The sequence below is a fragment of the Brassica napus genome, chromosome C2, assembly GCF_020379485.1.
Source record: "Brassica napus cultivar Da-Ae chromosome C2, Da-Ae, whole genome shotgun sequence".
Taxonomy (NCBI): domain Eukaryota; kingdom Viridiplantae; phylum Streptophyta; class Magnoliopsida; order Brassicales; family Brassicaceae; genus Brassica; species Brassica napus.
In genome coordinates, this window is record NC_063445.1 from 7,034,326 (window position 1) to 7,056,527 (window position 22,202).

General features: G+C 33.4%; 4 protein-coding genes and 1 pseudogene across 4 annotated transcripts; 3 read left to right on the forward strand and 2 right to left on the reverse strand.

Annotated features, from left to right (window-relative positions):
• Positions 1-777: 777 nt before the first annotated feature.
• Positions 778-3,952, reverse strand: LOC106417643 (subtilisin-like protease SBT4.8). Its single transcript, XM_013858425.3, has 9 exons — positions 3,599-3,952; positions 3,407-3,501; positions 3,213-3,304; positions 2,859-3,111; positions 2,295-2,781; positions 1,981-2,216; positions 1,777-1,888; positions 1,492-1,699; positions 778-1,400 (listed from the first exon to the last, which is right to left on the reverse strand). Exons 1-9 carry the CDS (start codon positions 3,689-3,691, stop codon positions 862-864), a joined length of 2,115 nt encoding a protein of 704 aa, XP_013713879.2. The 5' UTR covers positions 3,692-3,952; the 3' UTR covers positions 778-861.
• Positions 3,953-11,537: 7,585 nt separating this feature from the next.
• On the forward strand, positions 11,538-13,040 carry LOC106388005 (probable NAD(P)H dehydrogenase (quinone) FQR1-like 3). Its single transcript, XM_013827970.3, has 4 exons — positions 11,538-11,691; positions 11,747-11,831; positions 11,924-12,283; positions 12,588-13,040. The coding sequence occupies exons 2-4, from the start codon at positions 11,806-11,808 to the stop codon at positions 12,823-12,825; spliced, it is 624 nt and encodes a 207-aa protein (XP_013683424.1). The 5' UTR covers positions 11,538-11,691; positions 11,747-11,805; the 3' UTR covers positions 12,826-13,040.
• A 1,476-nt stretch (positions 13,041-14,516) lies between these two features.
• LOC106388020 (dehydrodolichyl diphosphate synthase 5-like) lies at positions 14,517-17,010 on the forward strand. The gene is made up of 4 exons (XM_013827991.3): positions 14,517-14,956; positions 15,747-15,969; positions 16,059-16,126; positions 16,373-17,010. The coding sequence occupies exons 1-4, from the start codon at positions 14,781-14,783 to the stop codon at positions 16,815-16,817; spliced, it is 912 nt and encodes a 303-aa protein (XP_013683445.2). The 5' UTR covers positions 14,517-14,780; the 3' UTR covers positions 16,818-17,010.
• A 228-nt stretch (positions 17,011-17,238) lies between these two features.
• LOC106388030 (dehydrodolichyl diphosphate synthase 4) lies at positions 17,239-18,916 on the forward strand. The gene is made up of 4 exons (XM_013828001.3): positions 17,239-17,509; positions 17,598-17,847; positions 17,934-18,001; positions 18,288-18,916. Exons 1-4 carry the CDS (start codon positions 17,403-17,405, stop codon positions 18,730-18,732), a joined length of 870 nt encoding a protein of 289 aa, XP_013683455.2. The 5' UTR covers positions 17,239-17,402; the 3' UTR covers positions 18,733-18,916.
• Positions 18,874-21,320, reverse strand: LOC106388009 (annotated as a pseudogene).
• Between the last annotated feature and the right edge of the window lie 882 nt (positions 21,321-22,202).

The following is a 22,202-nucleotide window of genomic DNA, read 5'->3' on the forward strand; positions in this document are numbered from 1 at the left end:
ATCAACGGAGGTTTGGGATTGAAAAACAGAATCGATGGCGGTTGAAAATTTAGAATGGAGACTCATGAGTGCAAAGGAGATGAGAGTAATATGTTTCTATGGAGAATTCGTTTTCTCCATCAAATTAGGTGAACTTAAATATTTGATTATGAAGAAGAAAATGAAGTGAAAGAGGATAACATAAAGTGTGAAAGAAAAAAAAAACGAAGAAAAAGATTGTAAGGACAAAAAGAATGTGAGAAAAAGAAAAAAAATGTAGAGAAAAAAAGAGTGAAATAAGGATAATTTCGGAAATTCAAGTTAAAGATCTATAGTAATTTACTTATACATCAAATCATGTGCATTTACTTAATATTGTTTCTATGTAGGGGTATAAGCTAAATTACTCTTCTTAGCAAAGAGCAAAGAGCAAAGATCCAAGAGCTACTGCCCATTGCTTTGTCCGTAATGAATTTAATAAGTTGAATCCCGTCAGTTTTTTTTTTTTAAATCTTTTAATCTCTCTTCATGCTACTTCACTGCATATCAATCTAAATTTAAAAGGCCATATAGTCGTCTCTTTTTTAACACATAAAAGGCCATACAGTCCATCTAAGGGAATTTCCACTCCCAAAACCTAAAGGGATATAACATAATTTTGAAATATTAACCACTTCAGTGATCAGGTTAATAAAGCTAAGAACAACAGCTAAAATATTATCTCATTTAGCACATATACGATCCCGAGACAACACGGCTAGACATGGAACATTTTTTAACAGAAAAAAAAAAGACAAATAACAACAACATGGTGGTTTTATTGCAACGGTAGTGATAATCATGATGATAGAAGATCAAATATGTTAAATGCATGTGGCCTCATCAGCCACTAGTATAAATAACAATGGGGCTTCTCACGTTGTGTGTGCCATCAGACCAGACTAGATTAGCAGACGAAGGCAGTTTTGGGTCGAGACCACTGCCTGTAACAGTCACTGTGAAAGCCAGTTTTTCATTCACCGACTTCATAGACAGGACATTAGGTGAAATCTTGACACTGAGCTTAGACCCGTGATTTAAGACAATCTTTGAATTGTATGTAGAGTTGGGGGTGCCAAGGTTGGTAACGGTTCTGTTGAAAGTCACGGTGAAGGGGCTACGTGATCCAGAAAGTTTAGCCGACATTGAAGGATAGTTGAGGTTTCTTGGTAAGGTATTTCCAGTGCAAGTGACAGCTTCACCGGTAATGAGTTTAAGGGTTTTGGAAGTGTAGTTCAAGCCGCAGAGAAAGGCGATGTGGTCTGCTTTGTTCAGTTCATAGCCAAGCCCAGGATTTAGAGCTGCTATTGGGTCGACATGGCCAGCTCCATAAGCGAACTCGGTTGATGCAACCCCAGTTTCAGAAGCATTCATCGACCATGCTGTAAGCGTTAATTAAAAGACACCATACAAGAACAGAGTTATCAGCCAAAAGATTACTTGTGGTACAAGGTGGATCACAATTTTGGTTACCGGTTGTCATGATGGCAGATTGGATCAAGGATGGAGACCAGTCAGGATGAAAAGTCTTGATGTACGCAGCCACGCCAGCAACATGTGGACAAGACATTGAAGTTCCAGAGAGTACAGAGTACTTCACTTGTCTCTGGTCTCCTAAAGATGGTGAACCCAAAGGTGAATACGCAGCGAGAATCTCAACTCCTGGTGCAGTTATATCCGGCTACATTTCAATCAAACATTTTCTGTCAAACCGGTTTTAAAAAGCCAATAAATATTAAAAAAAAAAAGATATGTAACCTTTAGAAGATCAACAGCAAGGGTGTTTGGACCACGAGAAGAGAAGGAAGCAACTTTAGGAGATTTCTGATTAAAGACTGCCTCAGTTTTTAGAACAGTGCCTCGTGGGGACCTGCGGAAAACAAACACATACATATCAGGACAAAGAAGCAGACTCTTAAGAAAATGTAAAACGTATGAAACAGAGAAAAGATATTTTGTTACTTTGTAGAGTTAACGTAAGAGAGGAGAGAAGCAAAGTCATCTTGTGATAGAGCAGATAGAGGACGAGGGCTAATGGAGGCGTAGTTTTTGTAGTCTACATTTATGGTTGCAACAGCTGTTTCCGAAATAGTTGGATATCTGCTCACCAATACTTTTCCCTTGGCCTGAGATCCAAGAGTTCCCTCCACAAGAGGATAATTCTTTCCCTTGAGATCAAAAGCATTCACTGACCTCCCCTGTTAAGACAAAAACAAAGAGTCATATGAAGGGACAGAGAAGATACTATTATCATAGGAATGTTACTTGATACTTACGGAAAGTGTCCTGCCGTTTTGGAGAACAACTTTGGTGAGAAACTCACGGTTGGTTGTGCTGGCTGCGACGGTTAAAATCCATGGCGCTACGCTCACGACCGAGTTTGGATTGGGACCGCTGTTTCCGGCTGAATTCACAGTAAGGATCCCTTTGGCCATAGCGTGAAAAGCCCCGATTGCAATGGGGTCCTTTTCGTACGGGATGGCATTGTCATCCCCAATGGATATGCTAATGACATCGACACCATCTGCTATTGCGTCATCGAATGCAGACAGTATAGATTCTGTGGTACACCCTGTAGTGGTGCAAACTTTGTAAGCAGCGATTCTAGCAGCTGGAACGCCGCCTCTCGCCGTTCCATTACCTATTCCGAAGAAGCTTGTGCCCGTAACTGCGTTTCCAGCAGCTGTAGACGCTGTGTGTGAACCATGGCCTTCGCTGTCCCTGGTGCCTTCGCCTGTGTAGTCTCTTGCTCCGATCAACTTGCTGAAACATTGAAAACAAAGTCATCCTCTTCTTAAAAACAATAGTAATCTTATAAGAGAGACATTAAAGAGAATTACTTGTTGCAAGTGAAGTTTTTGCCGCCTGAACAAACACCTTTCCATTTCTTCGGAGGCGGACCAAATCCTTTGCCCGAGAAGCTCTCAGATTCTGGCCAAACACCAGTGTCGATGACTCCGACAATAGTATCACTCTCTACCGCCAAGTTTCGCTTTGTATTCTTTCCTTCCTTTAACCCCATGAAGTCCCAAGACGCAGTCGTTTGGATTTGTAACTTCTTGCTCCGGAACACCGACACAACTCCCTCCATTTCTATGCAAGACATAAAATTGTTTTAGTCAAGTACCTAACTGATTAACTGAACCTTTATAAACCATTTCAGCATAAGTGTCTCTCGATTGAAGATCACTCACCGGCTACTTGTTCTCGTTCTGACTCGGTGAGTCGGGCAGCGAACCCATTAAAACTCCTCTTATAACTTCTCACCAAACGACCTTCCATCGAACTAGAGTATATATATATGTGTGTGTATTACTTGTTAGAATCCTCTCAACGTGGGCTAGTTATAACTAATTTACGAATAGAGAGTGATTTAATTTAATCGCACCTTTCTCCAGTGACTTCTTGAAGAATACTTAAGTGATTCGACATTGGTGTGTAATCCGGTCGAGACGGAAGTGAACCCATGTAAACAACGTACACCTTCATCGAATATTATCATCATTATCTTCGACATGTATAATAAAACGTGATTGGTAGAAATAAAATTTATTATTAACTGTTATAAAAACTAATATACCTGTTTATCTTGACGATCATCTGTGACTGCTGAGACTAAACCGAGTAAGAAGACAACTACACATGGCACCAGACAAAAGGAAGATGCTCGCATCTTTTTCTTATGCAATGAATTATATGTTAATCTAGTTTTTCAATTTCAATGGAGATTAACATAAAATGATGTATGAGTAGTAGAATTTATACTTAAACAGTGCAATGAAACAAATCCTAATTAAATCCCGTTGATTCGGTTTCCTTATAATGAACCTATACCATATATTTATGATATTTTTCCCAAATGGCATCATTGTATGTTGACCAAAATGATTCTCGATCGTTAATTTAAGGAAACATATCTATTATTATATTATTTTTTGAAACTTCTATTATTATATTTTGTTACATCTAGTTTGATGTTTGAACTCATTTTTGTAGAATTTTCCTGAATAATTAAGAAATATATATATATTATATTACAGGTATATTATAGTTAAAGTGCGGGTTAAATCAACTTAATGATCCATATGTTTTAAATAGTCTCAAACAATCCATGAATATCTAACTTGTCGGTATAAGTTACCTTATTAATTTAGTAAATAATTAGATTATAATGTGTTTATTTTAATTAGTTTCAAATATTTAGTTGTATTCAAGATTTTAAAATAATTTAATTAAGCAGATAAGAGGACATATATCTTACTTAGTATAGACGTATTTGTAATTTTATTACAACCAAATCTATAAAATGAAATATATATTCTTAGTATCTATATTATTTATATTAAAGTACCAATATGAACTAACTCTTAAATTATATCTTAATTACATCTAATTTCATTAGAAACTAACTAATCTTATTTTTTAGAATTAATTAGTCTTAACAAAATCTTTTTAAAAAATACAATCAATTCATTTTATTTATGGTCAATCTTAATCATTGTTTCAAATGTCAATATATCTTAACAATTTAAATACTTATGTACATAAATAATATAAAACTGTCATAAAATAAAGGGAATTTGCCAAAAATGACTCAAAACTTGATTTTGAATACAAAAGTGTACCCCAAATTTAATCAAATGCAAAAGTAACTCAAAAGTTTAGTGAAATTATAACAGCCCCCTTATGAATAAACAAAAAACTTGTATTCAATTTTACCATTATAACCCTCCGTTAGAGAAGACTTCTTTGTAAGTCTTCTCTACGATGACTTCTTTGTAAGTCTTCTTGTTCAGTAGATCCTAAAAATAATTTTATAATTTTATAAAAAATATTTTGATGGGTAAAAATTGAAATCATGTAATAATAAACATTTTTCAATGATGTAAATTTATTTCATCTGAAATTAAATTATTTTCAACATATATGAGTGAATATATATTGGTTCATGAGTCATTGGTTTAGGGTTTGGTAACATATGTTATAGTATTGTATGTTTCTTTAGGGTTAGATTCTGAAATCTTACCTTCATTTTTTTTCTTTTTCAAATTGACCCATATATATTTAGTAACTATCTAATAACTTGATTTAAACACTTTCTAAGTTTTTTTTTAAGTTTAAAAAAGTGTTTTTGCATAGTTAATTGATTTTAGGGTCTGGAAGACTCACATAAGACTTAAAAAAAGTCTTCAGACACATTCTGCCTAAATTTTAGTAGAATTTATGGTTTCTGCCTAAATTTTGGAATAATTTAGGTTTCCCGCCTAAATCAAAGTCTTCAATAAGTTTTCTATGAGTCTTCCATAAGTCTTCCAGGATTATTCCAGAAGTTTTCCAGAGAAAGTCTTCTCATGGATTAGATCTTAAAAATAATTTAAAATTTTTATAAAAAATATTTTCATGGGTTAAAATTTGAAATCATGTAATAATAAACATTTTTCAATGATGTAAATTTTATTATCTGAAATTGAATTATTTTCAACATAGATAAGTGAATGTAGATTGGTTCATGAGTCATTGGTTTAGGGTTTGGTAACAAATGTTGGTATTGTTGGTATCTTTAGGGTTAGATTTGAAATCTTATCTTCATTTTTTTTCCTTTTTCAAATTGACCTATATAAATTTAGTAACTATCTAATAATTTGATTTAAACACTTTCTAAGTTTTTTTAAGTTTAAAAAGGTTTTTTTTTTGCATATTTATTTGATTTTAGGGTCTAGAAGACTCACAGAAAACTTAAAAAGAAGTCTTCCGACACATCCTGCCTAAATTTAAGTAAAATTAGGGTTTCCGCCTAAATTTTGGAATAATTTAGGTTTCCTGCCTAAATCAAAGTCTTCCATAAGTCTTCCATGAGTCTTACATAAGTCTTCCATGAGTCTTACATAAGTCTTCCATGAGTCTTCCATAAGTCTTCCAGAAATCTTCTGGGTCGAAAATATTTAAACTAATTAATTGGAATTTTTGTCTCCATATATAAAGAAAATTTACACATTCTCTTTCTTCCTCTCAAATGATTGCAACAAAAATGTAATGTTTCTCACTCTAAAACTCTCCAACCTCTCTCTAATCTCTTTGAACATCAAAACACCAAACTTTATATTCATTTCTCACTTTTTCTTATGTCTTCTCACTAATTTATCTTCTTTTTACAGGTTTTTTATTACATGATTCTCATCTTTCACTCTTTCAAAAGTATATCTCTAAATTTTGGATATGAATTTATGTGTGTGTTTATATGTTAGATTCTAAAAAGCTATAGATTCAACATAGTGTGACTGTTTTGTTTATTTTGTAAGCATAAAACTTTCATTTTTGAAGTTTTCTCTGTTTTGAAGTCATTTGAATATTTTTGAATTTGCAGGTTTTTCCAGATCTGAGAGACTTTGGAAGACTTCTCAGAAGACTCTCGGAAGACCTTCTAAGAAGACTTCTTAAAAGCCTTCTTAGAAGGTCTTCCAATGCATTTTATGCTAGAAGACTTCCCACGAAGTCTTGAGGAAGTCTTCCGAAGTCTTCTGCCTAAAGTGGTATAAATTTTGGATATGTATTTTGGGTGTTTTATATATTAGATTCTAAAAAATTATAGATCACCTAATGTGATTGTTTTGTTTATTATCTAAAAATTTATTTTTGAAGTTTTCTATATTTTGAAATCATTTGAATGCTTTTGAATATGCAGATTTTTCAGATCTGAAACAGATTTTGGAAGACTTCTGGGATAATTCTTGGAAGACTCTCAGAAGACTTCTTGGAAAATTTTCTAATGTATTTTATGCTAGAAGACTTCCTACAAAGTCTTCAGAAAGTCTTCTAAAGTCTTCTGCCCAAAGTGGTACAAATAGATGATGTGAAATGGAGTTCAGGCTTATCTATGTTGAGGAATAATATCTAACTGTGTAACAATTTTGTTTATGGTCTTTTTATGATTTGTATGTGTAATATTTTAGTTGTGAATTATTTTGTAAACTTTAAGAGATGTTAATCAAAAGAATGGTAAATATTTTCATGTTTTGTCAAAAGTACTTGACTTCATTAAAGTTATTGATGTAACATAACAAAAAATATTTTAATCATTCTACCCACATATAACAAAACACAACAACATAAAAACTTAGTAAAATTTGCTAAAACTAAAAGATAAGACTTCTCAAGAAACCTTAGTCAAATTCACAAAAGATCAAAATTAAATTTTAATTGAAAGTTGAAATTTTAAATCTCATAGAAGTTAAAAATTGCATCTTATAAGGAAAACAACACAAACACAGAACATCAACTTAATAAAACAAAATCATTGGAGAAGACTTCTTATGAAGTCTTCTACAAGTCTTCTATTAGGAAGACTTACAGAAGACTTCTCCGTTTAGTTAGAAACATTATTAAACATCAATGTTTGTAACTTCATAATTATCACCAATTAAGTTATAAATTCGACTCAGTAGTCAAAATATTGACTAATAAACATGAATTAGCAAGACGATATTAAAATATTGACTAATAAACATGAATTAGCAAGAAGATATTAAAAATTCATTTTAATTTTGGATAAATTTGAAGTTTAATAAAGATTTACGTAGAAGACTTCTTTTGAAGTCATCCACGGAAGACTTCAAAAGAAGTCTACTCTGTGTAGACTTCAAAAGAAATCTTCTATTTAGGTCATTTTTGCAATTGCAAATTTACGAAGGAAGACTTTTTAAGAAGTCTACTCTACATAAGACATTTTTGGAAGTCTTCCTTTGTAAATATTGGCTTACTTTTGAAATTGAAATTTTTTTGAAATTTCCACAGAAGACTTCTTTACTTTTGAATTTGACCGAAGTTAGTCAGAATTTTGACTTTTTGTAGAAGACTTCTAGGGAGGTCTACCTGGAGAATACTTCAAAAGAATTCTTCTCTAAGTCTTCCAGAAGTCTTCTCAATGTCGCAAGAAGTCTGCTGGGTTACTTTTGCAATTGACTATATTTAACTTTTCGAGAGAATATCGGATGACTTCTCTAGAAGTCTTCTCTCGCGGGAAAATGTTTGACCAAAACCCAGAATTAAACTCGAGAAGTCTTCTTTTAGAAGTCTTCTCATTGATATTAAATGTTTTACTATTATTTTTCAATTGCAAAAGTAACCCACACAGACATCTTCCGGCATTGAGAAGACTTAGGGAAGACTTTCAGAAGACTTCTATAGAAGTTTTCTACAAAAAGTCAAATTTCTAACCAACTTCGGCCAAATTTAAAAGTAACATGTTTATCCGAGAAGACTTCTAAAGAAGTCTTCTCTGGGAATTTCGAAATTTTTTGTTTACAAAAGAAGTTAGAAGACTTCTAGGGAAGTCTTCTGTTAAAAACACACAAAAGGTCAATTGCAAAACTAACATATGCATTGACCAGAAGACTTCTTTCTCGATGAAGAAGAAGTTTTCTTCGTCGAACAGATCTAAAAAATAAAATGTAGTTTGCGATTTCATACCTTGAACTCGTGAGATGACTTGAGTGGTTTCTTCAATCACCCAGAACTTCACCACAACAGCTACATACTCGTTAATCACCAAGAATCGTGAGCTTATGAACCTTACATAATCAAAATCTTCAGTTTTTTTTAATGAATTTTGAGAGAAAGTGTAAGATATGTGGTTTGTGTGGATAGGAAATGAGAAAGGATGAGAAAAAAAATCGAAACTTTACGGTATTAACACTCTCAAATTGGTAGTTCATGGTGGTTGAGGTATTGATGTCAATGGTAAAGTTGTAAATATTTGGTGAAAATGAGGATGGTAAGGTAAAAGCCTTATTTTTTCAAAAAAAAAAGTGATAGCATTTTCGTGAATAACTAAAACTTCTAAGGTGAATAAGACAAAACAAAGTTTCAAAAAAAACATATGTTATTTTTGTGTTTGATTTGAAATTTTGAGTCATTTTTGAAAGAACTTCTAAAATAAATAACAATTCAAATAATTATTTACTTATTGTATTACTAACAATTTCATATGCCCTAAAAGTTTGAAGATATATACAAACAACATTCAATACTGTTAATAATGAGTATATAATAAAATAATAATATTCAACACAAATAATAATCTAATGCTAATATCAAAATATTTCTGTACAATAACCATATACCGTATATTTTTAATTTTTTTTTAAAATACATGTATGGATGTGCGGGTCAAAATCTATTTATCATTAAAGAAATATAACTGCATGCAAGATATTTTTTTTTAATGATGTATTTCCTCGAAAGCAATTATAAACAAGTTATATTAAAAATTATTATTTAATACGATTTATTTATTTTTATAAAATTATTTTTCGTACGATATCATATGGGTTCAGTACCTAGTATTAATAGTTTGGACTTTGGAGTCTTTTCCTGTACTTATATGTATTGCCATTTGACATTCATTTTTGGTACTTGTAGATATTTATACATATTTCATTTAGAGAGATTATCTCAAATAATTTTGAAACAAGTTTTTGTTCTCAAACTAATTTATAGCATCAAAATAATCAAATTAGGTTTTATTAAAGAGGTAAATGATAATTATATCATTTTCCTACGGATTTATAAAAATAAATAAATAATTAAATAAAACATTTTAAGTTCTAAAACAATTTGAATTTGAATTTTTGTTTTTTTTTTTTGAATTCTTCACAATTTTTTGAGAAACATTTTTTCTTTAAAAGGAGTTTATGAAGAGCTACATGATATCTTTCCAAATTTGAGTTATATGCATATTTAGAAAGATATTGATAAATATGTATATATATTCATAAAACTTAGGAATTTGTTTTTATAAATATGTACTTTTTTGTCTTCTATAAATATGTACTTAAATATCCATTCTTAAATGTGTATTTAAGAAGATTTTTATGAATATATATATATATATATACATGTCCCAGCCACTCACATCTAATAGATTTTGCTAGGCCAGAAATTGGATCATTACTATTCTCCTTATTAACGAAGAGTTTGTTCCCAAATTCATCTCCCAAACCGGTATCTATGTCATCAAAATGCACTTATCTTTTCAGGCACATATCGAGAGAGAATTCCAGAGTTAAATGTGTTTGAGTTGGAGTAGTCAAATGATGGATAACCTATCGGGAATTGATCTATGATATCGTGTGAGTGAGGTAACAACACGAAGAAAGGTCATATGGTTATTGCAGAGTTATTAAACAAATCTTTCATGCATCTGAAAAATTAGAGCACCGGCGTCACATGGGATGGGACCCACATGTTGAGTGAACAGGTGTATGAGGTCCATTAGTTGTGGGAGAGGGCGTTACAAGTGATATTAGAGCCAAACTCATATGAGCGTGAAGTCATTTGTGAATTCACAATATATGGTTTACGATACACTACGTTCGGGGAGAGGGGGTGATTGTAAGTAACATCTTAATTTATGGTATGGTAGTATATGTTAAAAGGTTTATAACAATTGATTGGATATATATATATATATATATATATATATATATCACCAAAATACACTTATATTTTTGAGTACTCATCAAGAAAGAACTACAAAGTTAAGTGTATTTGATGTGGAGTAGTCAAAAGATGAGTAACATATCAAGAAGTGATTCACGGTATGGTGCTAGTGAAGACAAAACAAATCTTTTGAGCCTCCAAAAAAATTAATGCACTGCCTATCACAGAATATGGCCCACAAGCCCAGTGAGCAAGCATAAGAAACCCTTCGGTAATGAACGGTTAGAGCGCTATAATATTCATTTTACTTAATTTGAATTATATATATGTAATAATATATTTTTGAATATGTATAACATCTTCATAAGTTTTAGGCAGACCATCCTCAACTAATATCTAAATTTTATAAAGATATCAACATATTTAAAATATATTTGTAAATTTTAGAAATTTGCAAATATTAAGTAATGTTTTCTTAAATATACATATAAAACAAATTCAAGAAGATGCCATACGCATTTAGGAAGACCTTTTAAATATGCATATAAGTTATATTCAAAAAAAAAATTAATTGCACGTTTATGAAGGCATTTTTGAATTCAGCAAAAATATAGATTCAGAAAATATCATAAACATTATCTTCCTAAAAATTTTAAATAATTTGTTTCTCAAAAGAAAATTTAAAAAAGAAATTGACAGAAAGAAAAAATTGTCAATATTTTTTTTTATATAATTAATTAAAATTATAAACAAAGATAAAATATCATTGTTCTTTTTACCATTAATAAAGGCTAATTTGTGATTTTTGTCATTAGAAGCTATCTAAGAAACAAAAATTTTAAATGAATTATTTAAGAACTACTTAAGAGATTTGCCTTTCATTTATATATTTTATTAATTTTTTACAAATTTATTAAATGCGTTAGTGTTATTAACTTATTATAAAATGATTATGTAATTATCCTCTTCTTAAATTATTCATTTACTTGACAACTGTTCTTAAATATATGATTAATTTTATTAATCACGAGGTACGTTCAGCGTTTGTCTGAACTCATTTCTTATTTAATTGGGCTTGAAGATCAGCCCATGTGATCGACTAAAAATGGTCGGTCAAAACTCTAGCCATGTTATCATCATCATCTTCACCAAACTTGAACACATTCATAACTTCATATGTTCCTGATCATTCCCGAAGCTAATTCCTCTCCTCCTTGGCTTGGCTCTTCGAAAAAGGTTAGTTATTTTCTTAGAACTTGTTATATTCGAGTCTGATTCTAATTTGTAACAGATCGTGGAAGTCTTCGTCTGAGTGACAAGAATCCTAGTTTGTGCCCGAAGCTTCAAGCTATGGCTGTCACCAAGATTTATATAGTGTGAGTCTTGATTCAATCTGTTCAGTCAAGATTCTGTACCGGTTATCATACCGGTTTGGTTTTAACGATCCGGTTCTCTGTTTTCCTCGTAGGTACTATTCGTTGCACGGCCACGTGGAGACAATGGCAAGAGAGGTACTCAGAGGAGCGAACGAAGTTCCAGACGTGGAGGCAACTCTCTGGCAAATACCAGAGACGTTACCTGAGAAGATACTTGAGAAAGTGCAGGCTGCTCCAAGACCGGACGATGTGCCGGAGATTCAAGGGGAGCAGCTTGGTGAAGCCGATGGGTTCATGTTCGGTTTCCCTTCCAGGTTTGGAGTGATGGCGTCACAGGTCATGACGTTCTTTGACAACACAAGTGATCTCTGGACTTCACAGGCTCTCGCTGGGAAACCTGCCGGGATCTTCTGGAGTACGGGGTTCCACGGTGGAGGTCAAGAACTCACTGCGTAAGAACATAGTCATGAGTAGCACATAAGCAATGTTAGTAGAACATAGTAGCTAAGCCAATGCCGTCTCAAATTATTTTTAGGCCCAGAAAAATACTAACGGTTTATTTAACAAAATAATGATGTAGCTTTGTATCTTTTGAAGTTATAATCATTAAACTTAGAAGTATATATCTGAAAAATTAAAAGTTTAGATCCCAATTTCTACATTATTTTTAAAATATTCTAAATTTTTTTTCGGATTCTGTTCGACCGCACGTGCTAAAACAGCTTTGAGCTAAGTGATTGGTTTTGTTGTGTGTAGATTGACGGCAGTGACGAAACTGGCTCATCATGGCATGATATTTGTACCGTTAGGGTACACGTTTGGTAAAGGTATGTATGAGATGGGAGAGGTGAAAGGTGGTTCGCCGTATGGATCAGGGACTTATGCAGCTGATGGGTCGCGCGAGCCGACTGAGCTGGAGATTGAGCAGGCAAATTACCATGGTAAGTACTTTGCAGGAATAGCCAAGAAACTCAAGAAGCGGTCTCCTGTCTAGAACGGTATTACTCTGTGTTTTGCTGTACTAATCAATCTGTAAATGTAAAGGAGAAGACGTGAATAAGATCAACATATACAATACAGAGGAAACATGTGTAAGCTAATGATCAACAAATCTTATCTCCCATAGCTTATAGTTGTCAACTGAGAAACTATTGATCATGTAAAGCATTACCACTTTGATATCAATATACACAATACCTATTTCTCCTCTACGTCATTGTGATCTTGCCTTGATATCAATTCTGCTTTGTTTTGTCATCTTCCTCTTCGCTCTCTTTACGTATTCACCACAATGGTACACTTTGTAACCCCACCCGCAACACCTCAGCTTCATTCAGATTAAGTGCAACTTATGAGAAAGAAAAATGATAAACTGATGAATGTGTAAGAACAAAAGTTAGAAAGGGTCTCTAGACTAACCAACAGCAAGAGTGGTAGGTACTTCTCTGATTATATGGAGTTAATGCTCTCTATCTTCAGCTTCACTGATGTCAGCTACAAAAATACCTGAGATAGCTTCAAGTCAACTTAGATAAGAAGAAGAATCTCAAGAAACAAGTGAAGTCATTATGAGCTAAAACAGTTAAGTGGAGATGAACCCTAACTCAGTGATCATCTGAATACCCAAAAAAAAACACAAAGCCTAACTCTTATGCCATAAGAACTAACCACTAGTGTGACCAAAGAGAATCAGGCTACAGAATCTGAAAGTGATTTCACTTCAAACAAGACGGAACCTTCAAGTATATACTCTTACATGCAGACCAAAAAGGGGAGAATAAGAGGGGGGTTTCACCGACAAAGAATCAACTTTAAAACAATTGAAATATATTTTTTTCTGCTATAAAATGAAGAAAAACAACCTTTTAGTTTCGGTTCCATGTTCAGTGTTACTTCTATTTTGATAAATTCAGTTATATTTAATACACACACCATTGTCGTTGCTGTTGAATGACATCTTTATAAAGAAAGAAAAAAATGTCTTTGAATTCTAGAGGTGCAAGCAAGAAGTAATAACTATACTTTTTAAAATATCAACATTTTAAAGCAATATATAGTTACACTGATTGAATTAATTGTTTTGCCGTCCTTATACTTATACGTACTGATTATATCTAAATCAGTACTGACTATTACATGTGTTTTTCTATATGAGAACTCCAAACACGAGTTTTTTCAATAAAAAGCAAGTGCAAAAATAATCGTCAACGCCAAATTTTAGCAAAAAAAAAAATTAATAATAATCGTCAACAGCCTTTTACGGTTTTTGGGCCGTATTATTGGAACATCGTGCTGGTGTGCGTTTCAATTTCCAACTAACCTTGAGTGATTGCCTAAACATCCCCTCTACTAAAAGTCTAAAAACAAGGGTACTCGTTGATTAGTTTTATATTTAATTTTTATTAAGTTGGGAAGAAAAAAATTCATCTACAAATTTTGCATATATATAAAAAAAAATGTTTTAGAATGTATATTTAGTTTGTTGGTATTTTTAATGGTTTTTCTTTGTAACATAGCATTTATTATTGTAATTTAAAAAAATGTTGAGATACTTTATTTTCAACCTTTTCGTAATTATAAATGTTGGCACGGCTCTGTAAACATGCAAACAAAATGTGAGAGTGTGGCTATATCTATACGAATCATATCTTTTATTTTTCCTGACGAATGTAAAATGTTAACATTATACTTTTTATAAAACATTTTACTTTCCCTAGTTTGTAGATACAACTGGGATGCCAATTCTTTTAATAATCACGTGAGAAACCATTTAGCAATTTTCAAGTGTTGTAGGATCTTATTAAACCTTAAATACGTATGACCTGTCTTTGTGTAGAAAAGCGAGGGAGCGAGAGAGAGAAAGTGTTACATTGATCATGAGCGTCTTTGAACGCGAAGCTCTTTAAGTACATATAGTCGAGTGCTTCAATTCGGAAAAAAGGAAAAGAAATGGAACAAATGGTGTATATAGTCTCTGTTGTTTTCACTTGTCTTGCTCTACTTATCATCCCGGTTATCATCGTAACTCGGCGTCTTAGTGTTCGTCTCTCCTTCAAAAACATCCTCAGATTCATTAAACTCGTAGCTTCTCAACTTGATGATGAGGAAGAGAATAACGAGAAAAGGTACGTCTCCATTTGTTAATCATTAGTTTGTACGTGTTAAGAGCTCCTTATCCAGTTTATTTTAAGGTAAATTAAACAGTCTCCTTAAGTCTGACCTGAAAATATTCAACTAACCATGGATTCCACAACCACGCCTGTAATTTAGAGTAGCAAATTATATATGTTCTCAGCCAACCTAATTAAGAAAACTATTTGATTTATCCAATATACTTCGAGTTTTCGTCTTACTGTAGGGCGTGAGTCCATATTGATAGAACCATATTCGTGGTTATTTGTCTTTCAAATCAATGCCGACACTTCTTGCTCTAATATAATCCCTCACATTTCAAGTTGCATTTTTAACATTCCACAGTCCACACATTCTGAAAATATCATATCTAACCTCTCTCTATTATGTGAATTCATCAAACGTAACTGAAGTTGTATGTTTTACTTTTAGTTTAGCAACAACAAAATTGAACGTTTTAGTACATTTTTTGAATATCATATTTAACCACTCTATATTAATTGAATTCATCAAACATAATTGAAGTTTACATTTTATTGAGTTGATATAAATGAAAAAAAAAACATAAACATTGACTCTACATAGAAAACTGAAATAAATAAATAGTACATCTTTGTGAAACAAAACAAAAACCTAAAACATGCAATTTGAAAGAACCCTAATAAAGGGAGAAATGTTTTATGGATAAGCGGGTCTCAAGTTGGATCTCGAATATTCTACCAGAATTGCATGTTTGTTATACGAAGGCCTCAAAATTTTGCTTGTTCTTTAACTATTTTGTAGTGGTACAATAGGAGAGGAAGATAAACGCCGGAGACTGCCAAAGCACGTGGCGATTATATTGGACGGGAACAGACGCTGGGCGGAGAAACGAGGTCTCGGTACATCGGAAGGCCACCAGGCCGGAGCGAGGAGGCTTATAGAGAATGCTAAGGACTGTTTCGCTATGGGGATAAACACTGTCTCACTCTTTGCTTTCTCCACCGAAAATTGGGCAAGACCTGAGGTGATGATGATAATGAAAGATAAATTTGTGAAAAAATTACAAGAGCTTTTCTTACATTTCGTTTTAACTCGTTTTTTTTCTTTGACCAGGATGAAGTTAACGGCCTGATGGCCCTGTTTGAGAAACATTTGAGGTCTGAGATGGCTTTCTTCCGAAGGTACACAACATCTTGTTTTAACCCCTCTCTAAAAGCAAGTTGTAGAGTTTTTGTTTTCTATTATATAAGGAAACTCAAAACTAAAATAGTTTTCTAAAACATACTATAAAAAGGTTAAAGAAGGAAACTAGTTCTATATAAGAAAACACATCCTTCAACAAACAAACAAGAAAAAGAATGAGACTATGAAAATTTTATTTTTCAAAAACCCTAGCAGAAACTGTTGTCATTCTCTTATATATTCAGTGATAAAATCAAGATCTCGGTGATTGGAAACCGGACGAAAATCTCCCAATCGCTTCTAGGTTTGATAACAGAAGCAGAGGAAGCTACAAAGAACTACGAAGAGAAGCATCTCATTATAGCAATAGACTATAGTGGAAGATTTGATATTTTACAAGCGTGCAAAAGTCTTGCAGAAAAGGCGAAAAACGGGCTGATCCAAGTAGAGGACATTGACGAGGATGTGATGGAGAAAGAGTTGATGACAAACTGTAGTGAGTTCCCAAACCCTGACCTATTGATTAGAACGAGCGGAGAGCAAAGGATCAGTAACTTCTTCTTATGGCAATCTGCTTACACTGAGCTCTACTTTCCTAACGTTCTATGGCCTGACTTCGGCGAGTCTGAGTATCTTGAGGCCTTGACTTGGTATCAGCAAAGGCAGAGGCGATTCGGTCTACGAGTTTAGAGTTTCAATTTCATGTCTTACAAATAAATTGTTTCAAGTATACTAGTGGTCCGGTTGTTTCAAACCTATACTTTGCGTTTGTTTTTGTACGTTTACTAATTATAACCTACCATTTCACAGTGATTTATTATTTTTATTTAAAATTTATGAAAAACATTAAATATATAATTTTACAACCGACAATTTATATGCTATTTTAAAAATACTATTTTGAACTATCATGATTTAAGCATGCGGCCCGTTTTACTAGATGGGGGCAGTATGGTTTTGAATGGTAGATAACACAATTTATTAAGAAACTGACAATTTCATTGATTGAGCAATACTTAATTCAAAGAGACAGAACTAATCATTTTACTTGGTTGTTTCACATAATCGGAAAAAGAACGTAGTCTATCAATGCTTTAGTATTGTTTAGTTGAATAGTAAATTAAATCACTTTTCGAGGTGGTTTATAAAAATGTGAGAGAAACAACCAGAGCCAGTCATTTAGAACTTAATCTTAAGATGATATTTACATATTATATAGTCTAGAAACAACTAGTATTTGCTACAAACACACACTTACTCTTCACACACACTAAGATGTTGTCTCTGCTCTGTTGCTTTCTGTCTCTCCTCTCTTTTCTTGTACATTCTTGTCTCCGACTATGGACTCAAGCTAAAAAATCTCTGAAAGATGAAAAGGAAATGTAAAATACTGTTTTTCGATAAAACGTGCCGACATTTCCCACTAATATTTTCATCTAACCTATCTTTGTTCTTTTTGTTTTCTTGTAGTGACGAGGGAACTTATGTGGCTGGAGAGGAGGGGACACCTAAAGGGCTTCTGAGAGAGCTAATGCCGAGGCACGTAGCAGTGATAATGGATGGAAACCGGAGATGGGCCGAACGGGCTGGATTGCTGACGTCACAAGGCCATGAAGCCGGAGCCAAACGGCTGATAGAGTTCTCTGAGCTCTGCTTCAAACTAGGGATAGAAACAGTGTCAGCGTTTGCTTTCTCCACTGAGAATTGGGGAAGACACAAGGTGAGATGATTTCATACATACAGATTGTTTTGGTTTGTCCTAAAGTACTTCAACTTCATTCTCTCTTAAACAACTTAACCACTCAGATCGAAGTTAAATGCTTGATGTCTTTGTTCCAACGATACCTCAAGTCAAAGATCCAATTTTTCCAAAGGTATGTTATACAATGACTAAGCATATTACATATTTGATTATAAAAGTCACTTAAATCTCGGTGCACTAATAAATAAATAAAAAATATTGGGTATATAAATATGAATATTGTTTGTAAATTACTTATTCACATAATCAATAAATAACCTTTAACACCAATATTTGCATCAATCAAGTTTTGTTCTATAATTTTTTTATTGTTTTCTTCTAGTTTAGTTCGCAAATATTCTTAAACAGTAAAGCTTCCCATCAGCTCATTTTCTTACCAAGAATCTTGATTGTTATAGTGAGGAAATAAGAGTTTCTGTTATTGGAAATCTTGAAAAGATCCCGGAATCTCTCCTCGGAACAATCAAAGAGACAGAGCAAGCTACGAAGAGGTACAAGAAGAAGCATCTCATCTTGGCCATAGATTACAGCGGGAGATCTGATATCTTGCACGCTTGCAAGAGCATTGTGAAGAAATCACAACAAGGTTTGATCCGAGGGGAAGACGTGGACGAGACGTTATTCGAGAGAGAGCTTCTGACAAAGTGTACTGAGTTCCCAAGTCCAGATCTCTTGATTAGGACAAGTGGGGAACAGAGGATTAGTAACTTCTTATTGTGGCAGCTCGCTTATACCGAGCTCTTCTTCTCACCGGTCCTTTGGCCTGACTTTGACAAGGATAGGGTTATAGAGGCCTTGGTTTCGTATCAACGCAGGGAAAGACGATTTGGCTGTCGGATTTGATCACATCTGATCCTATGTTATGTCTCTCTGTTCTGTTTTTCTTTGTGTACTATGTTGTGTTCATCTGATTTTTCCTATCAAATTACTCTGTTTTAGCATCAGTTGTTATTGAAAATGATATCTTGTAAAACAAGAAACCAGTGACGTTGGTTCGCAAAGTCTATTGTTATTTGTTAGTTACATCGATTGCTGGTGTTCAGAAAAAAAATTACATCGATCGCTTGTAACACAAGAAACTGTAATATCTCAAAAAAGCCTAACTCTTAGACCATCTTCATCCCCGCTATGGAGTAAAGATGGAAATGCCCTTAGCGTATAATATGTCCATTTATTATACATCATATGCAGTTTTTGTTACAGTAATTTGTTCGTTTCAAAAGAAACTCAAGATTTTCGACCACCAAAGCGTCGCTGTCTCTGCTGAAACGACATCAAGGCTTCGATAAAACCGCTTCTCCCAAAATCAGGCCAGAGTTCTTGAGCAAAGAAGAGCTCAGTATAAGCCAATTGCCACAACAAGAAGTTACTCACTCTTAGCTCACCACTCGTTCTTATCAGCAAATCCGGATAAGGAAACTCAGTACAGTTAGTCTCCAGTTCTTGCTCGATGAGTCTCTCGTCTATCTCCTCAACTTCGATCTCACCGTCTTTCATCCTCTGCGCAATGCCTCTACACGCTTGTAAAACATCGTATTTACCGCTGTAACCAACGGCTACTATTAGCTGAAGCCTCGTGTTGTTCTTTAATTTGTAACTTCCTCAACTTCGTTTATCACTTTTAGAAGAGATTTTGGAAGTTTCGATGAATCTCCAATAATAGATATACGAACATTGTTCCTACACATGACGTTTTAGAATTAGGCATGAAAATTTAAAAAAAACCAACGTTTTACTTTTTTTTCTTAAAAAAAAAAAAAAAAAAAACATTGTTCCTACACTCAACTTAAGAATATTAGCTCTTTTTACAAAAAAAAAAATATATATATTAGCTTTTGAGTAAATATCACCAAAAAATTAACGGATTCATGTTACAATACTATTAGATTTTACGACTTATTACTCGGTAAACCAAAAATGAAAATTTCATCAAGATAAAAAAAATCAGGTTTTTAGGAGTATAAATAGGATTTTAAAAAGGGCAAATCTCCAAAATATCACATTTCTAAGTTTATATCACAAAAATAACACTCAAAAACTAAAATGACCAAAATAGCACCTTTCTAAGTTTACCCTTTGAAAATTTTAATTTTTTTATTTTTCAAAATTTGAAATCTTATCCCCAAAACCTCATTTCTCAACTATAAACCCTAAACCCTAAACTCTAAACCCTAAACTCTAAACTCTAAACTCTAAACCCTAAACCCGAAACCCTAAACCCTAAAATCTAAACCCTAAACCCTAAACTCTAAACCCTAAACCCTAAACCTTAAACCCTAAATTCTAAACCCTAAACCCTAAACCCTAAACCCTAAATCCTAAATCCTAAATCCTAAACCCCACCATTTAACTCTAAATCCTAAGTTTGTGACTTTTGATAAAACATTAAATGCTATTTTTGTGACTTTTGACCTTGAGTGCTAGTTTGGGAACAAAAACTTGATTTAGTGCTATTTTTGTCTTTTTCTCTTTTAAAATTGTGATTTATTAATGAACAAAACTCTAATTTGTTTCAATCAAGCTTTGCTATCTAATTCTTTTAGTTTCTTCGTGTTTAGTTTACTAATTTACTCAACACATACTTACTTGGCTAAGGTCTCAAGCTCTGATTTGAGCGTTCTCTCGAACAAATTCAACAAGAAATCAATCTCTATCTGCACAGATATTAGAAACCATATTGAGTTGTGATTTAAGATTCGTGTACAAAGCAAATAAAAGAAACTTAGGGAAGATTCAAACTAGGTCTTACCTTTGGTCTAATCCAGTTATCGGTGGAGAAGGCGAAGACTGTGAGAACTTGAATTCCCCATTTGCCGCAAAGCTCAACGATCTCTCTCAAAGCTTCAACGCCCGCTCTGTGACCGTCCCACGGTTGAAGACCTTTGTTCTTCGCCCATCTCCCGTTCCCGTCCATTATAACCGCCACGTGCTTCGGCATGAGCTCAGGCTGGAGTCCCTCCGGCAGATTTTCTTCCTCCGCCGCTGTAAACGGCGCCATCTCCGACTTGGCAGATCTGACTCCGAGTCCGATTCCTCTAAGATGCGAGAAAGAGAGGAAGCAGTCTCTACCTAGCCTCCATCGCCGCTCTAAAGCTCCGGCGTGAAACCGCCGGCAGTTAAAAGATGTAGGAGGAGCACGAAGGGATAACATCTTGTGGAATAGGATAGTCAAGGCTTCTTGTGGTTGTGTAATGAGAAGACAGTGTAGGTGTATAAAAGCGGGGGAGATGGAACAGCCTCCATAGATGGTTCTGGTGAGGGAATGAAAACGACGTCATGTTTTGTCTGCGTTTCGAAATAGAGCGCCACAAAAAATATTTATCTACTTAAGAGATTGGACGCTCCATATATTTTTTTTTCCTATTCGTCCACCCGTCTACTACTTTTCCATTTTTTATCACTCATAAATTTGTAAAATGCATAAAAACTCTTACCGGAAGTCGGACAAAAAAATTCATGCCAGCAGGTAAACTTGATATTAAAACCTGATTCAAATTTATTATCTGAAATATAATGAAACTGAAGGTTTAAAGTATGATCTATGTTTTCAGTTTAAAACCGGATTGGTTTTTGTAATATGTATTGTTTTTTCATAATTTCTAAGCACATGTTACAAATTTACTAAAGCATTCGTTACAATTATATGATGTTCATTCAATTGACATGAAATAATTGAACAAATAATAAAAATTTGGAAGCCCAAACTTGAAACTATTTGAGCTTATTTTCATGTGTGATGATGATCAATGGTTGTCAAAAAAACTGTAATAAAACGGTGCCTCCAGGAAAAAAAAAAAAACAGAAGGGAATTTGCCATTGCTTGATTGCGAACTACTCCCAGTATTATATAATTTGAACACAAATTAGATTTTTTAAATACGGGGAGTAGTTATGGAACTCTGCTTGATTGGATCCATAATGATAACATTAAATAACATTAAATAATTGGAACATAAATGAGCTTTTTAATGATAACTACGGGGAGTAGTTATGGAACTCTGCTTGATTGCATCCATAATGATAAGTGGAAAACTGATGTCATGAAAATCGGTAAGAACACCTTTATTGCAGGTCTATTGCAGGTCTTTTAGCGTAATATAAAATACGGTCTCTTAGATTTTAACTAAAAATACTAAGAGACGTCTCTTAAATAAGAGATATAAGACGTCTCTTAGCTTTTTTAGTTAAAAGCTAAGAGACCGTATCTTATATTATAGTAAAAACCTCAACCTAATAGATCTGCAATAAACATGCTCTAATAATGCGGGGACTTGTTAAAAAATCTAATTTACGTTTCAATTATTTAATGTTCA